This window comes from Gopherus flavomarginatus, chromosome 20 (assembly GCF_025201925.1).
Source record: "Gopherus flavomarginatus isolate rGopFla2 chromosome 20, rGopFla2.mat.asm, whole genome shotgun sequence".
Lineage (NCBI taxonomy): Eukaryota > Metazoa > Chordata > Testudines > Testudinidae > Gopherus > Gopherus flavomarginatus.
The window spans coordinates 25,168,955-25,184,648 of NC_066636.1; the positions used below are offsets into that span (position 1 = coordinate 25,168,955).

General features: G+C 57.3%; 1 protein-coding gene across 6 annotated transcripts; it reads right to left on the bottom strand.

The window, feature by feature from the left end:
- Nucleotides 1-2,768: 2,768 nt before the first annotated feature.
- On the bottom strand, nucleotides 2,769-15,037 carry LOC127037903 (lysosomal acid glucosylceramidase-like). 6 transcript variants are annotated; one of them, XM_050930075.1, is made up of 13 exons: nucleotides 14,941-15,037; nucleotides 12,484-12,637; nucleotides 11,305-11,438; nucleotides 10,766-10,957; nucleotides 10,515-10,661; nucleotides 10,198-10,331; nucleotides 9,419-9,591; nucleotides 8,753-8,990; nucleotides 7,056-7,280; nucleotides 6,796-6,959; nucleotides 5,648-5,773; nucleotides 5,026-5,127; nucleotides 2,769-3,105 (listed from the first exon to the last, which is right to left on the bottom strand). In XM_050930075.1, exons 2-13 carry the CDS (start codon nucleotides 12,552-12,554, stop codon nucleotides 3,099-3,101), a joined length of 1,713 nt encoding a protein of 570 aa, XP_050786032.1. In that variant the 5' UTR covers nucleotides 12,555-12,637; nucleotides 14,941-15,037; the 3' UTR covers nucleotides 2,769-3,098. The 6 variants fall into 6 exon arrangements, with proteins under 6 accessions (XP_050786032.1, XP_050786033.1, XP_050786031.1 ...); XM_050930076.1 differs by having other exon boundaries at nucleotides 12,484-12,572; nucleotides 14,941-15,026; XM_050930074.1 differs by lacking the exon at nucleotides 14,941-15,037 and adding an exon at nucleotides 13,329-13,549.
- Nucleotides 15,038-15,694: the final 657 nt, after the last annotated feature.

Sequence of the window (15,694 nt, forward strand, 5' to 3'; positions counted from 1 at the left end):
CCCGTGGCTTCGGCAGACCTCCCGCAGGCATGCCGCCAAATCCGCAGGACCGGGGACCTCCCGCAGGCAAGCTGCCGAAGGCAGCCTGCCTGCTGTGCTTGGGGCAGCAAAATACCTAGAGCCACCCCTGCCCAGAGAGACCTTTGTCCTGCTCCCCCCAGCCATCTGCCCCTGCCCCCCATTTCTCCCCATGTCCCTGCCCATCTGCCACCCAGGTTCTGTCATTCACCTCATCTGCCTCTTGCCCCACTGGGGTCTGCTCCCTTCCCCTATGCCCCAGGCTCCAAACCCCCCCACCATTTGCTTTATTCTCTAGCATTCTGCCTCCCCGTGGCCTATCGCCCACCCCCCATCTGGCCTCGTTTTCCTAAGCCCCCCCCCACCTGTCTGTAGCCCATGTGCTAGCTCACACTCAACTGCATCCTGACCTCCATCCCCTCTCCCCCATGTCCTGGTCTTCCTCTGGGTCCTTGCCCCCCACCATCCCTACTCTCTTTCCTGGATGTCCCTCCAGCCTCAAGTCAGGGACCACCCCCCTTGCACTCTGAGCATTTGGGAAACTGAAAGCACGAACGTTACAGATGCCGGCAGCGTGGGCATCGCGGGCATGGGACGGGGACTGATGGGGCAGCTCCGCAGGAGCACACAGGTCATGAGGACGAAGTGCAGAGGCTGAGCTGCCCCCAGGAGGGACCCTTCCCCCGGGTCACACACGACGCATTACAAGCGCTTACCTGCCACCCCGGGCGCTCTCTGGATGAGAAGGAACCAGCCCACGATAGAGCAGACGCGGGGATCCTTAGGGAGGCCAGTGCACAGGATGCACCCGACTGGCAGGCTGCAGCCAGGCCAACGTGTCCTAGGAAGGCTGGGGGGGAGGGACTGAAATCTCCAAGGAGGCTTCATGTGGAATGTGACCCACCAGAGAGAAGCCCCTTGTCCCAACCCCCCACAGCCCACAAGGAGATGCCTGGCCAAGGGGAGCCCCCCAGCCCTCTTCCAAGCCCCATCTCAGAGACGCATTGTGATCAGCCCCTCAGCTTCTCTCTACCTGCCTGCCTGATGGCTGGGGAGCTCCAGCCGGACCGGGCTGGGCCAGTCAGGGAGAAGGCCTCTTGGTCTCCCCTGAAGCTGGACGGGGGCTTGGGGCCCAGCCCATTCCCAGGGTAGCAATTCTGCTTTAGGAAAGTGACTTTAATAATGGCTCCAAAGCGCGGCTCGGTGCACGGCCCTGCTCCGCAGTCCAGAGCCAGGCAGGCAGCAGGCCACTGACCGACTCACAGAACCATACCAGGGGCAGAAAGGTCAAAGCACCCCCACCCCCTGCCTACATCACTGGTGTAGCTCCAGGCCCCAAGGCCACTGCTTGGCCATGGGCTCTCACCTCTCTGTGCCCATTTCCCCAACTCACCCCTGGAAGGGCTGCTGTGGTGCTCAGAAAACAGCCCACGCTCAGTGTCTGTGTACGCACCTTGCCTGTTCCCCTGCTCCCCTCAGGCCAGCCCCAAGGGCCCTGGCACCCCCCAGAGCCACCACAGGTTCAGGTCTCACACGACCAGCCCTGTTCACCCGGCGATTCAGCCCGAGCCACTGGCTGCCAGCCAGCAAAGCCAGACTGGCACCTGTGCAGCAGGCTGCTGAGGTGACAGGAACTAACAGGCTTTGCCCTGCTCTACAGAGCTGACAGGGACACGGTGACACCTGCCTTGCACGCCGCACCACTCGGTGATCATTCCCTGCTCAGTCCTGGTGACAGGGCCCATCCCTGGCTTTGCATGAACGTGAGGGGGAATCCAGGGAGGATTTCTCAACACTTGCTCCAACGTAACCTTCAAATCCTCTGGCAGCACTTGCAAATCTTTGACTTTTCACCCACTCCAGGGGCAGGGAGCAGGCCAAGAAGATGAGACCCCTGCCCCTTCCAGCCCTTTGGGGCTTAGGGCAGATCATTCCCTAGAACCCCCCCTGCAAATCTGGCCGGACACATGGTCATCTTACAGCTGGTCTTGGACCATGTCAGAGGATGGGGTAAAATCCCTCAGAACATACATTCCAGGAGTCCCAGCTGAATGTGGAGGTGAGGTTGAGTGCGTGGCAGTGTCTTAAAACCGTTAAGGGGACACAAGCCTCACAAACCCAGGAAAGGCCAAGTGAAGGTTAAAGACAAACGCAATCCAGACATGGTTATTAGGGGCTGGAAATGCCCAGCTTACGGCACCCAAACAAACGTGCGGCCGCCTTGTAGCAACATCATGCAAGAGCCAGACACTGATCCCTGTGTAACAACACTTGCACTTCCCACTTAAACAGATTTAGACATATTAGATTTTCTCCCTTCATTTCATCCTGTTGCCGAAGGCTGGAGTTAGAGATGTTTGCAAACCTTAAATTCTGCATTCCCAAGCCTTAAGGAACACGTGGCAACTGCTTTTAACTTTCTTCACTTCAGGATTTCCTGGGTTTATAATGCCTAGCTTGGTGATAATTGCAACATCCCTGTAACATTTGCAGGTTCTGATAGACACACACAGGCTTAATGCCATTTCAACAGATTGCAACTGGTGGTTTCCCTGCCTTCTATTATTATTACTACAAACTTACCATGAGAACTACACATTACTAGTGATACTGCAAATGAGGTGATGCTGGGGTGCATCAACCTTCAATGTTTCATTGATGGGGCAGCTTCACCACAGCACTTTGGCTGTGCACCCCACTCTGGAGCAGTGCAAAGTAGCCAGAGCACACAGGCCACTTCCCCCCGCCCACGAGTCCCTTGCTCACACCCGGTTCACCTCACACTCCTCTGTGTGCATGCAAGCCCATGTCCACTCTGAAGCTTCCTCCTGTTCCCCTCCCTGGTGAGCAGATTGGGTGAAACAAGGAGCTTTTCAAAGCCATTTGTTTCTTTAGGACTGACAGTCTCTCTGCTGTCCAGCCCCACCAGCATCCCTAAGGGCAGGTTGGCTTCATTTACCATGGGTCATTCTGAAAGATAGCATCTTTGCTGAGGGCACTTTCAGCTTTGCTGCCACTGAGCCAAAGGAGATGGCAGCCAGCCGTTGTGTACAGAACTCTCTGCAGAAGTTGATTAGTTGTCAGTCCCTGTTGAAGAAACTTGCAGTTATGAAGACCGCTGCCAAAAAATTACCATTAATCTTCTTTAAAAAACAAAACAAAACAAAAAAAAGTCTTCAACTGTAGTCAATGCACCAGTTTTCAGGGAGCCTGAAGTGGGCAGTTTGAAGCATCTGTTATCCCATTAATAAGATCATTCAGGACACACAGAACAGTCTGACACCAGGTGCTAAACTTCTTAAAGGAACCATTTTAAATTAATTTTTATTCAAAGTAACCAACCAAATTACTTGGCAATGTTCAGCAATTTCATTCTGTGCTCCAAAAGTAGGAGGTGGAATGTGGAGGAAAGTATGCTGTGTTCCTCACACAGAAACCAGTGGTGAAACACCTGCCTTACGTACAAAATGGCTCAGCTTCAGTCACGGGGCCACTGGTCTGCTCGTCCCTCCTAGAGCAGTAAGCCACTGGATCACACTCGGAAGCAGGAGGGGTTAGATTTTGTCCAAGCTTCGGTTTTATCCTCTCGAAATATAACTATGGGTGTTAATCAGTAGCCATATAAATGGCTAATGCTTTTTTGGAATCCTATCAGCTCTTGGCCTCAGTGAAATCTTGTGGCAGTGAGTGCCACAGGTAAATTATGCACCCTGTTAAAATTATTTCTTTTTATGTACTTTGAATATTTATTTCCTTTCAATTTCATCTGCTGGGCCCTTGCTCTGCTATTTGCAGAAAAGGTAAAGATGCTCTCTCACCCATTCCTTATTTCCTCTCCCTCAGGCCTGCGAGCCCTGGGGCAGGTGCTGTCAGAGCACCATGTTCCCTGGGCTGCTGCACCCTCTGCTAGTCAACAATTATTCAGTGTATACAGCACCATCCACAGCATGAATTTTGCCAGGCAAAGTCCCTGGCCTGGGGAGCTTGGTGGGGGTGGAACAGCATCCAATATGCCCCACTGGAGCCGGATTCTGTCACAGAGGGACAAGGAATGCAGGGCCCAGAGGCTGAATGAGACTGGGCTCTGGTCTGTGACCCCCTCCTCCAGTTATCAGCCACTGTCTGGGGTGGGAGGCCAACCTCAAGGAGCTCCCTGCCATTCCACATCTTGCAGCCTGACGGGGGAAGGCCAGAGATGCCGACAGACAGCACCAGAACAGGCAGCCCAGCAAGCCAGCGGGAGGTTGGGAGCCAGCTGTGGCACCCACCCCAAAGATGGACCTCCCTGGGGCAGACCAGTCTGCAGTGCTCAGCCCAGGGGTAATGGCTCCTGGCGGCTGCGCAACACCTGCCCACTGGATCTCCGCATGAAGCCACCGTCCTGGCCCAGGGGACTCGCTTACCACCCTGTGGACTGAGTCTCCAGCAGGGGGTTTGTAAAGGAGACTATTTACCAGCATACTCAGGTGTTTCCCCTCCAGACCCAGCTGTTCCGGTCTCCCTAGTTCAAGCCGGGTCCTGCCCCAGAGGCACCCAAGGAAGTGTCACTGGGGCAGGGGCAGCCAGGGACGCAGCGCATGGGAGGGGAGAGGCAGTGAGGTTTTAACTCCCAGTTGATGTAAAGCTTCAGACAGGCACCCAGACCGCTCGCAGCCAGAGGAGGGATGCCCAGAGAGAGCTGCTGTTTGGCAGAGCAGCAGTGATCGTGGTTACAGCACGTGGCTCTCTACTCCTGTGGGGCAAAGGGAGCCAGCTCCCTCTGTCCCCTGGTCCAGTAGGGCCCACCTGGTTCTAGACATGCTGCAGGCTTGTGGCTCAGCTCTGCCCCTGCTCAGGTGCTGTGCTTTGCAAGGGGCAGATCTAGGTGAGCACTGGCCTCCCTGTCCCCCTGAGGGCTCCACCCAGACCTGCCTGCAATGGCCCCACAGAGCGACTCTCCAGAGCAGCATGCCAAGTCCTCCTCCACCCCCCACCTTCCTCTGCCCCAGGCCCCCCGAGCCTTCTCACTGCCGTCTCCACAGGTAGGTCTGGATGGAGTCAGCCGGAGCCACAGCCTCAATGAAGCCAACGCCTGGGTCTGAGATCCTGAATGGGACGTCTGTGGAGTACCTGGGGGGGCGAGGGGCAGAGTCAGTCAGACTGCATGGCTGCCCAGTAGAGCCAGCTCCACTACTGTAGTGCCATGTGGGCCGCAGGAGCAAAGGGAAGGGACCACAGCTAACCTCCCCCTGGTCCCAGGCCCCTCTCCAGATGAGGATCAGTGAATGTGACCAACAGAGCTCTCACCCACCATGTGTTCAGTGCCTCCCCTCTGCCCCCCTGCCAGCTGCTTCCACGGTTCCCCAGTCCCCTTGATTGTACTGTGAGCTCGTGGGAGCAGGGTATGTGCCTCCTGCAGAGCTGGGGGCACCTGCTAATGCTCAGGCCAGCGGCTTGGCCCTCCTCTGCCCCCACCAGCACTATTCTTGCAGTGCACAGTGAGTAGCCTGGTTATCTCCAAGTCTCTTTCGTCCTGCCTGCCCCAAAGCCAGCTCCGGGCTCCCAACTCTTATCCCAGCACTGACTCCCTAAGCCCCTGCCCCACTGCCTTTCTGGACGAGGCTCCCACACTCCAGGCCCAGCCACGCACCTGTTCAGGACCACAACCACAGCAGCGCCATCCGGGCGCAGGAAGGCTGCGTATTCCATGCTGCACTTGCAGCTCTTCTTGGAGACAACCAGCCCGATGCGCTGCGAGCCCTCGGGGATGAACTTGCTGCGCAGACAAGAGGGAGTGGTGAGCATAGAGGGAAGGACAGTGACAGCCCCGAGAGACAAGGCTGGGCCAACGGCCTCAGCCTGAGGTGAGAGGGAGAAGAGCCTGGCTCACTGGGCACTGCTGTCATTACTGGACCTAAAATTTATCCCAGTTGTGAGCTCCGGCGTAAAAAGGCTGCACAACTCCCTGAGGTGTCAGAGTCACCTAAAGCCCTGCCGGATCGAGCGTGAACCAGGAAATAGGTCAAGTTGTTTTCAATCATTAAATTGAATGGGTGCACAGAACCCAAAACACACAAAGCACGTGAGCCCAAATGCAAAGCGCCTCCTAGCATCCCCCAAGAGCAGCGCTAAAATGACGCAGGTTAGAGAACAGGAAATGTGGAACCGAAAATTAATAAAGCAAAATTGGTGTGTCAAATGTTTGGTGGGCAAAATAATGCAGGAATAAACCAGGCAGGCTGGCCACGTTTTCCCCTTTGGGCGGGGGTTCTTAAAGATACTGGGTGTGAGGGGAAGAGGGAGAACCTCAGCTTCCAGTCGCCCAGCAGGCTGCCTGCCTGTTAGAAACAGGAGACATGAATACTCTTTGCAGATCAACATTAACCCTTTCCTTTCCCTCAAAGAAAGTTGTTCTAAAAATGAAAAACTAAGATTTTGCCTCCCAAAGGAGAAAAATTTTCAAGGTTTTAATTAAGTTTGTTTTGCATAATCACCCAATTTCGATTTCTGTATAAATGTTTCTTTTAACTTCTGGTTCTTCCTTGTGTTTAAATCAACAAACTTTCAACTTTAGAACAAAGGGTTTGGGTGTTGGTCAAGAAATCGAGTAAACCGAGGTCCCTCGGAGAAAACTCGGGCCTCTCGGTATCTCATTTTCTGGGCTGGGCTGGAAAAGCGTTTCACACACCTGTGACTCTTTTGACCCTGGGAGTTCACTCACCAGCACACGTGTACTGAGCCGGCTGTGGGCACAATCTCTGCAGCCCTCACCAGCCGACCAGGAATGTCCCAGCTCACCTGAAATGCCCCAGGTGGTAGAACATGGGCTGCTTGTAGAAGAGATCCTTTTTCCTGTCCACGATGACTGGGCTGTCCACGTAGTTCTGGACCCAGTTGGGCCCCCCCTCCAGGTCCAGGGCCAGGTTCCAGTCGATCCAGCCGGTGACAAAGTTGTTCAGGTCCTGTGAGGGGATGGCAGAGATGCTCAGCTGGAGGCAAGGGACAGGGCAGGAGATGCTCCCAAGGCAGCTTGCGTGGGGGACCCGAGCGGGCCTTACCGTCAGGATGCTGTGGCTGTACTGGTTCCCCCGATCCCAGCAGCCCAGGATAACGTCCCTCTCCCAGAAGTGGGACCCAATGCAGGCCTCTGTGGCCAAGATGAAGTAATCAGGGAAGAGGTCATGGGTCGGTAACAAGGTGTCCTCTACGGGAGCGATGAAATCCAGGTACCAGTGGACGCCGATGCCATGGACGTAGCGAGCAGCATTTGGGTCACCCAGTATCTGGGAAGGAAGGAAGGAGGAGCAGTCACTTACTGGCCCAGGCCTTCAAGGGCCTTCCAGACCCACACCCTTGGAGACAGCAGGAGAAAGAAGGGCCCAGTGACGCCACCCATTGGAGAGCACACTCCAGATGGGCTCTGCCCAACAGCACAGGTCCAGGCACTCTGCTGCCCTGAATGACAGCGCAGGTGCCGAGAGATCAGCCCCTATGCCAGCCGGGACACACGAGCGGCTCACTGCTCTGCAGCTGGGAACAAGTCCAGAGGCCAGGGCAGCATGGCGTGCTGGAAGGACTGTCTCAGCACTCCGCTCTGCGCTGGCCCACCCAGACATTGCGAGGGAAGGCCAGGATTTCCTGGGTGGAAAACAAAACGCAGGACAAGCCCCTGCTGCTTCCCAGGAAGCCAAGATTACTCGGGGCCCAAGAGTCCCAGGAGAACAGCCAGGGCAGGAGCCCCTGGGGCTCCCTGGCCAGCCAACTTTACCCCTGCTTCATCCAGGCTGGACATCAGGCACTTGGTTCCCAGCCAGGTCTCTACCACGGCCGGTTCCTGGGAAACCCAGAGGCTGCATCCTCGAAAGCAGAGAACAGGCAGATAGGGCCAAGCACCCCCAGCACTGAGAAGACCCTGCAGCCCAAGCAGAGAGCAAACGGGTCCCACAAAAGAAAGGAACCATCAGAGAGCTGGGAGCTCAGCGCCCTGGGTTGCTGGGTCCTGGCTGCCCCAGACCCCAGGCATCATCGCACCCATGCAGATCAGCTGAGAGCATCGGATGTGTGCTTGGGAATCCCAAGCTGGGCAGCCTGTGGGGACTGGGGGGAGCCCCATGCTGGGCTTGCTATTCTCCATCAAAACTCCCCCAGGGCCAGGAGCTGCTTTGCTGCAGCAACTGCTGGTCGCCACCAGTGTCACCTCCTGCCTGCCTAAGGCACAGCCTCCTCCACACTGCGAAGCAGGGCCCAGCCTCCAGGCACTGCTGTGATAAACAACATGAATGGGAAGGCTGGCAGCTCTCCTGGGAGCAGCGGTTGCCAAGCCAGGCGGTCAGCACAGCCTCCACGCTTACAGCCAGGCCGAAAGGGCTGGAAATCAGAGGCAACTACATGGAACCCCGCTGCCCCAGCGGGCACCTTGAGGAAGGATCAGGGCAGCTGTCTCTGGGGGCTGGAGTGTGCTCTCTGCCCCAGCAGCCCCGCAGTCATCCAGGGGTAATGGGAGCAGCTTTGGCAGGACTGGGGTCTCCCTGTATGTCCTAAGAGCACCCAGCCCTTGGAAGAGGGAGCACCCTGCTCAGCCTGGCAGGAAGCCCAGCAGGGCACACGCCAGGCACCGCCAGGAATGTGCCGGTTGAGTATGCTCAGACCACAGGCCAATCCCAACACCCAGTATCTCCCCACAGAGCAGAGCTCACGCACAGCCAGCCCCAGAAGAACAGGTGAAGGAGCAACAGGCCTCAGTGTGCAGACTCACCACTTTGGCCCAGCGTGGGAGCAGCATTCTGTTGTCATCCAGCATGATGAGCTGGGTGCCCTTGTGCGAGCTGTTGGCCAGCGCCGGACCTAGGTCCTGGGCGATGAAGTCTCGCTGGTGCTCGGCAGTGAAGCCCAGGCACTGGAAGGGGTAGTTGTTTATCAGTCCAGCTGTGGGCTCGTTCTGTGCCGTCACCGCCCAGAACGTCAGGTTGTGCTTGGCGTATTCGTCCAGGAACCTGGGGGCCGGGGACGAGAAACATTAGCAGCTCCAGCCCCGCCCCCCAGTGCCCCTCCTAGGGTGCAGAGACCAGTCCCCCTACCCCCCACTCGCATGGACTGTACAGACCTCGCTCACAGTCTGCCATTCTGCTGGCTCAAGGAGCTCACACCCAGGGCCGACCGGAGGTGGGGGGGGAGTCGGGACAAATTACCGGGGCCGGCGGTCCGGAAGGGGCCTGGGGTCCGGCCTTGCTGGGGGGCCCGAAAAAAATTTTTCACCGGGGCCCAAATCTGCTCTCAGCGGCCCTGCTCACACTGACTCCTTCAATGGCCCGTCCTGCCCCTTCCCTCGCACAGCCCCAGGGCCACTTGTACCCACCAAGACCCACTCCCCATCCTGCCAGCTCCTCTCCCAGGAGAGCCCCCGCCCCGGGCTGCCCTTTACCTGATGAAGTAGTTGGCCCAGGTCTTGTGATACTTGTCCCCTGGCTTCCCCTTCAGACTTCCCTTCCCTTTCATCTCCCCGTTGGTTTTCATCCAGACTGGGGATGACCAGGGACTAGCGACCAGGGACAGTGGCTTCTTGGACAAGGCCATGGCTTGGTGGAGAATGGGGATCTGAAGGGACACAGCATCGGAACCAGCTCACCATATGCCGCGGGGTCTCAGGAAGGAACGTGCCTAGACACAATGGTCCCCTGAGGGCTGCTCCCTCTAAGGAGGGCAGCACGTGGCAGCTCAGGGCTGCAGACGCAGAAGTGAGCCCAGAAAGGCTGCAAGACAGGGGCGCTGGGTCACTCGCTCCCCACTCACTGCATAGATGGGACTTTCCCCTCACAACTCGCCACGCAGGAGGGGCTGGGAGACGCCTGCTCTGCAGGGCTGTCAAGGCAGCCAAGGAGCATCTGATGGACACCCAGAGCAATGGCTGAGGGGTGAGTGCCACAGGGCGGTGGGGGGTCATCCCTGGCCCATGATGGCCACAGAAAATACCCTAGATGATATGGGACCTGGGAGCTTGGTTGGGGAGCAGAAAACCTGAGCAAATTGGGACTGGCCACTCCCTGCTCCATCTTGTGCTTCAGGCCTCCCCATGGTTGGCCCGCCGTGGCTAGGCTCCCTTCCCCACAGCCAGGCCCCCTCATCCTTCCTGCCTGGGCCCCCTCACTGTGGCCAGGGTCCTTCCCCCTCAGCAGGGTCCCCTCCCCATCCAGTGCTGCTCACTTTCAGCTTTGTATCCTCATCCTTCAGGGTAAAGTTGAGGAGCTGGTAGTCGTAGGGGGTGTCGTCATAGCTGTAGGGGTGGGTGGAGAAGTCACAGCTGGCCATGGGGATGCGGAGCAGGTTGTACTCGATCCCTGTGGGACAGGAAGGAGGTGACTCAGCTCCCAGTGACTGCACATGGGGACAGGGGACCTCAGGCTGCAGGACACGGGACGTGCAGCTCCTGAGAGCCATGAGCCCAGAGCTGGGGCCTGCCTGCCCCCCACCAGCAGGTCAATTCCATACAGTCCTGCCCCAAATCAGCCCCCAGCTCTCACCTTCCTCCGTGAAGTAGGATGCGAGCAGGTGGCGTTGGGTCTCCTTGGACAGGGACAGGATGTTCATCGCGGCTGAGTCTGTGACGGAGCCACCAAAGCCCTTCACTTTCTGGTACCGCTGTGCCGTGTCCAGCTTCAGCAACAGATCTGTGGGGCAGAGAGCAGCCCAGCTCAGAGCCCTGCAGCTGGCAGCAAGAGCCAGGGACAGCGGCCAGCCCTGCCCTTGGCATCCCAAGTGCCCAAGCCGATACCTGGGGCCGTGGAGTCGCTCTGGAACCTCCCCTCGCTGCGCTCCAGCCGCTTGCCCATCTTGCTGCTCTCATACTTGGCGTACGTGCCCAGGGCCGGGATGACAACGGGGTCCAGCATGTCACAATAGGTGGCATTGCACTCACACGCCATCAAGCCATGGCCAAAATACTGGGGGCTGCAGGGACGACTACCTAGGGATGAGGAGACAGATAGGGCTGGGGCAGGGCTCCGGGTACTGTTTGGGGCTTCCCCACCCCTCCTGGGAGAGGATATCCCCCCCCCGACCAATCCCATTCCTCCGAGCTCTGGGGATGCCCCTGAGAGAGGTCCCTCCCACACAGTCCCAGGCACCCATCCCAGGTGCAGCAGGATTCTCAGCACACCCTTTGGTCCCTCAACCCCCAAGACTCCTGCGCCAGCCAATACCCCACTACGCCCCCACCTCCACCCCCACCCCGAGGAGAAGTGCAGAGGATGAGCTGCACCCAGGAGGAACTCTCCCCCCGGGGCACACACATGACACATCACAACCACTTACCTGCCACCCTGGGCACTGTCTGGATGAAAAGGAACCAGCCCATGATGCTGGCACACCCGACCCACATGGCGCCTTTCCTGCCCAGCGCCACCCCCACAGCCAGTCCCAGCGAGCACGGCACTGGGCACCTGGGCCTGAAAGCAGGATGGAGGCTGTGAGTGTCGGGGCCGCTGGGTCACTCGCTCCCCACTCACTGCGCCCTCAGCAGCTCCAGCCTCAGCAGCAGTCAGGCGAGCCCAGCACCGCAGGGACTCCTGGAGCAGCACAAAGAGAGGCGGCCACCTGCCGGCGGAGGGTGTCAGGGAGCTGAGCCGCTCTGGTAACTCCTGTCTCAAACTCACCTCCCTGTCCTGTCCTTCCGCCCAGCCAAACCCAAGCTGTGACTCAGCAAGGCCTCCACCTCCACAGCCAGCCCCAGCCTCTCTTTTAAAGGGAGCCTTGGCTCCAGTCCCTCCCACATCTGATCTCATTTCCCCAAGTCTCGTCCCACCCCCAGTCTCTTCCCAACCACACCCCTAGTCTCCTTCAGCCACCCTGACTTTGTCCCTTCTTATCCAGCAGCCCCTGCTCCCGGGATACCAGCTAATCCTTCCCCTCACCCTGAACCCCACCTGCCCCTGAGGCTCACCTGACCCAGCACTTAAGCGGTTGTAGTGGGCACCTCAGAAATCTGGTCTTATATTTACCAACTTCATTAATGATCAGAGCAAGGGAGCAGAGAGCAGGTCCATCCCATTCCCACACAACACTGATCTGTGCATTGGTGCCGGCCCCAGCCAGAGAGAATCAGGAGGCCCTGGAACCATCAGACACCTGGGCAGGAAACGATGACAGCATGGGACTCACCCTGTGAGGGCACAGAGTGAACGACAATGGGTGGGAGAGACAGGGGGAAGGCGGCAAGAGAGGAGCTGGGTGCTTGCGTAAGGACCCCATCCATCTTCCCTAGCCAGTAACACAGGCATCTTTTGCAATGGCTCAGTTCCACCTGACCTCGATTACGATGGCAGCCTTAACGAGGGATTAGCAAATGCCCAGTCATACCAAACTACATCTACTGCCACACGACTTCTTACAGTGTCCTGTATTAACCCTGGCATCCTGGTCAAATTCCCACTTGGGCAATACTCTGCCAAACTAGAATTCCCTGCAATGTCAGGGGATGGAGTTATTACTCACTTCCTGCAACACTTGTTGCGCCGTTCTTCCTGGTACACAACTGCTGCATTCCACCCTGGAGCTGGGCGCATTTCAGTAGTAAGTACTCACTGTGTGGAGAATATGCAAAGTGCTTAGTGATGCCTCTAGCTGAAAAGCACTGTGGGACAACACACTGAAAATAAAACCAAAAAAGAAATTTTTGACCCTGCCAGCTGTAGGTTAGTTCAGGCCACATGGGGAAGAAAAGTTACTTAAAATCTGGATAACTGGTAATGTCACATTCACCTCTTGCCTGGAAATGACACCCATAGCCCAAGACTCACTCTGGTTTAGACTGCCAAGAATTCCCTTTTCCCCAAGAGATAGATTTTGAGAGGATGAGGCCACATAATTATCGCACCTTTACTGGGATTATTTTTCCTGTGGATTCCACGTCAGGATTAAAATTATGAATTTGAAAGAGCCTAGATCAAAACTCCAGCACTAGCCCTGATTGACCGCAGGCCTCTGTGCTTGTCTCCACGGGTCCTTGAGGCGGGGATTCATAGATTCCAGGACTGGACGGGACCTCGAGAGGTCATCAAGTCCAGTCCCCTGCCCTCATGGCAGGACCAAATACTGTCTAGACCATCCCTGACAGACATTTATCTAACCTACTCTTAAATATCTCCAGAGATGGAGATTCCACAACCTCCCTACGCAATTTATTCCAGTGTTTAACCACCCTGACAGTTAGGAACTTTTTCCTAATGTCCAACCTAAATCTCCCTTGCTGCAGTTTAAGCCCATTGCTGCTTGTTCTATCATTAGAGGCTAAGGTGAACAAGTTTTCTCCCTCCTCCTGATGACACCCTTTTAGATACCTGAAAACTGCTATCATGTCCCCTCTCAGTCTTCTCTTTTCCAAACTAAACAAACCCAATTCTTTCAGCCTCCTTCATAGGTCATGTTCTCTAGACCTTTAATCATTCTTGTTGCTCTTCTCTGGACCCTCTCCAATTTCCCCACATCTTTCTTGAAATGCGGTGCTCAGAACTGGACACAATACTCCAGCTGAGGCCTAACCAGCGCAGAGTAGAACGGAAGAATGACTTCTCGTGTCTTGCTCACAACACACCTGTTAATGCATCCCAGAATCACGTTTGCTTTTTTTGCAACAGTATCACACGGTTGACTCATATTTTGCTTGTGGTCCACTATAACCGCTAGATCCTTTTCCGCCATACTCCTTTCTAGACAGTCTCTTCCCATTCTGTATGTGTGAAACTGATTGTTCCTTCCTAAGTGGAGCACTTTGCATTTGTCTTTATTAAACTTCTTCCTGTTTATGTCAGACCATTTCTCCAATTTGTCCAGATCATTTTGAATTATGACCTTGTCCTCCAAAGCAGTTGCAATCCCTCCCAGTTTGGTATCATCTGGGAATTTAACAAGCGTACTTTCTATGCCAATATCTAAGTTGTTGATGAAGATATTGCCCTGTGTGCCCTTCTAATGCCATAAAGAGTCCTGCGTGAGAAACAGAGATTGGGCTAACAAAACAGAACACTGCTGGTCCCACCCCCTCATTCAGGTCCTATTGGTATCCAGGAAGCAGGCGGGCTGCTGCTAAAGGACCTCCCCCCAGCCTAAGGGGAGGATCCACAGGTCTGTGACACCAAATAATTGCGTGGGACAACCTATGAAAAAAGCAGGATCAGGAATGAGGTCACAGGACTAAATGAAGGGAACCTGATGGGGACACCGAGCAGAGAACCCCAGACAACGCCCACTGCTCCTCAAAGGTGTCAAGGGAGCCAGCGGACACCACCCAGAGGAAGTCTGCCCCGATGCGTGAACGGACGGAGGAGTGGAAATAGGCCCCACAGTCGCAGGAAATCCCATCGGCCAACCTCCTCTCCCCCCACTCATTCAGGTGCTAGGCAGTTGGCACCCACAAGCACCAGGAAGGATGAGGGGAGGGGCTCAGAAAAAGCCTTGATATTAATCTGACTGGCAGAGTCAAGCACTTCCCCTGGGGCTGGCTGGACAAGCTCCCACTCACTCGGCCCCTCCCTGCCAGCCATATGGGGCGGGGGAAGAGTCCCACGACTGCCCCACCAAGCTGCAGACCCGGTGGGAGAGGCTCCGGGCCCCTGAGTAGCGGGGGGAGCAGGGCTGCTGGAGCAATTTGTATAGCTAGGGTGCTGAGAGCCATTGAACCCAACTGTAAACCCACTTCAGGCCAGCGGGTGCGGCAGGCCCCCCGGACTCCTAGTTCCAGCACCTATGGGGGTGGGGGCAGCTGCTCCCCTGGCTGGGCACCCGGCGGCCGTATCCCAGCACCCGTCTAACAGCGCCAGCCTCAGTGTGCCGGGCTGAGCAATGGGAGCAGCGGCGGGGGCCGATCCCGGGCCACAAGCCGCCTCCTCCCCGCCGCACCTGCCCACGGTGAGAACCCAGGCGTCCGGGCATCCGGCTCCTCCGGCCACTCACCTGCGGGACCGGCCGGCGCCAGGGTCCGGCAGCAGCGACGGCTCCGCGGCCTCTCGCAAGCGCGGACTGGAGTGGACCGAGAGTCACATGACTGCGGTCACATGACCCTGCCAGCTGCGCCCGGAGGGGACGGGCCCGAGCCGAGCCGAGCCGAGCCGGAACTGCCTGGGGCCGGGCCGGGCCGGGCCGAGCCGGAACTGCCTGGGGCCGGGCCGGGCAGCCTGGGCCGGGGGCTCCACCAGCCCATCACACCCGAGTTCCAGTGGCCCGGGGGCTCGGTCCAGCCTGCGGCCTGTTCCCACCGTTCTCCCCGGGGCGCAGAGGACACGGAGCCCCGCAGCAGGTCCCCTCTCCCTGGGCTGCGGAGAACCACGGTGCCAGCTGGGGAAGTGCAGGGGCCTGGGAGCAAGTGGGGAGACCAGGAGCTCGCCCACCCCCCAGTCCCCCCAGCAGCCCCTTCACTTATACCCAGGACCCTCAGTTCTGTGAGCAGCTCCCCCCTAGAGCTGAGAGATCCCCTTAGAAAGGCAGCGAGAGGTGGCAGATGCCCACAGCCTGCCAGCAGAGACAGCACGGTTCCCGCGCCCTGGCCCCAGTCCTGCAGTGAGTCCCTGGCCTGTTGTGCGAGGGCCTGGAGAGTTATGTAACGATCGCTTATAACTCCACCGGCTGCCCTCCCACCCTCAGCTGAAGCAAACCAGCCCTTGCCCCCCACCAGGGTCAGAGACCATCTCAGGTCGGCCTGGTCCTCAAT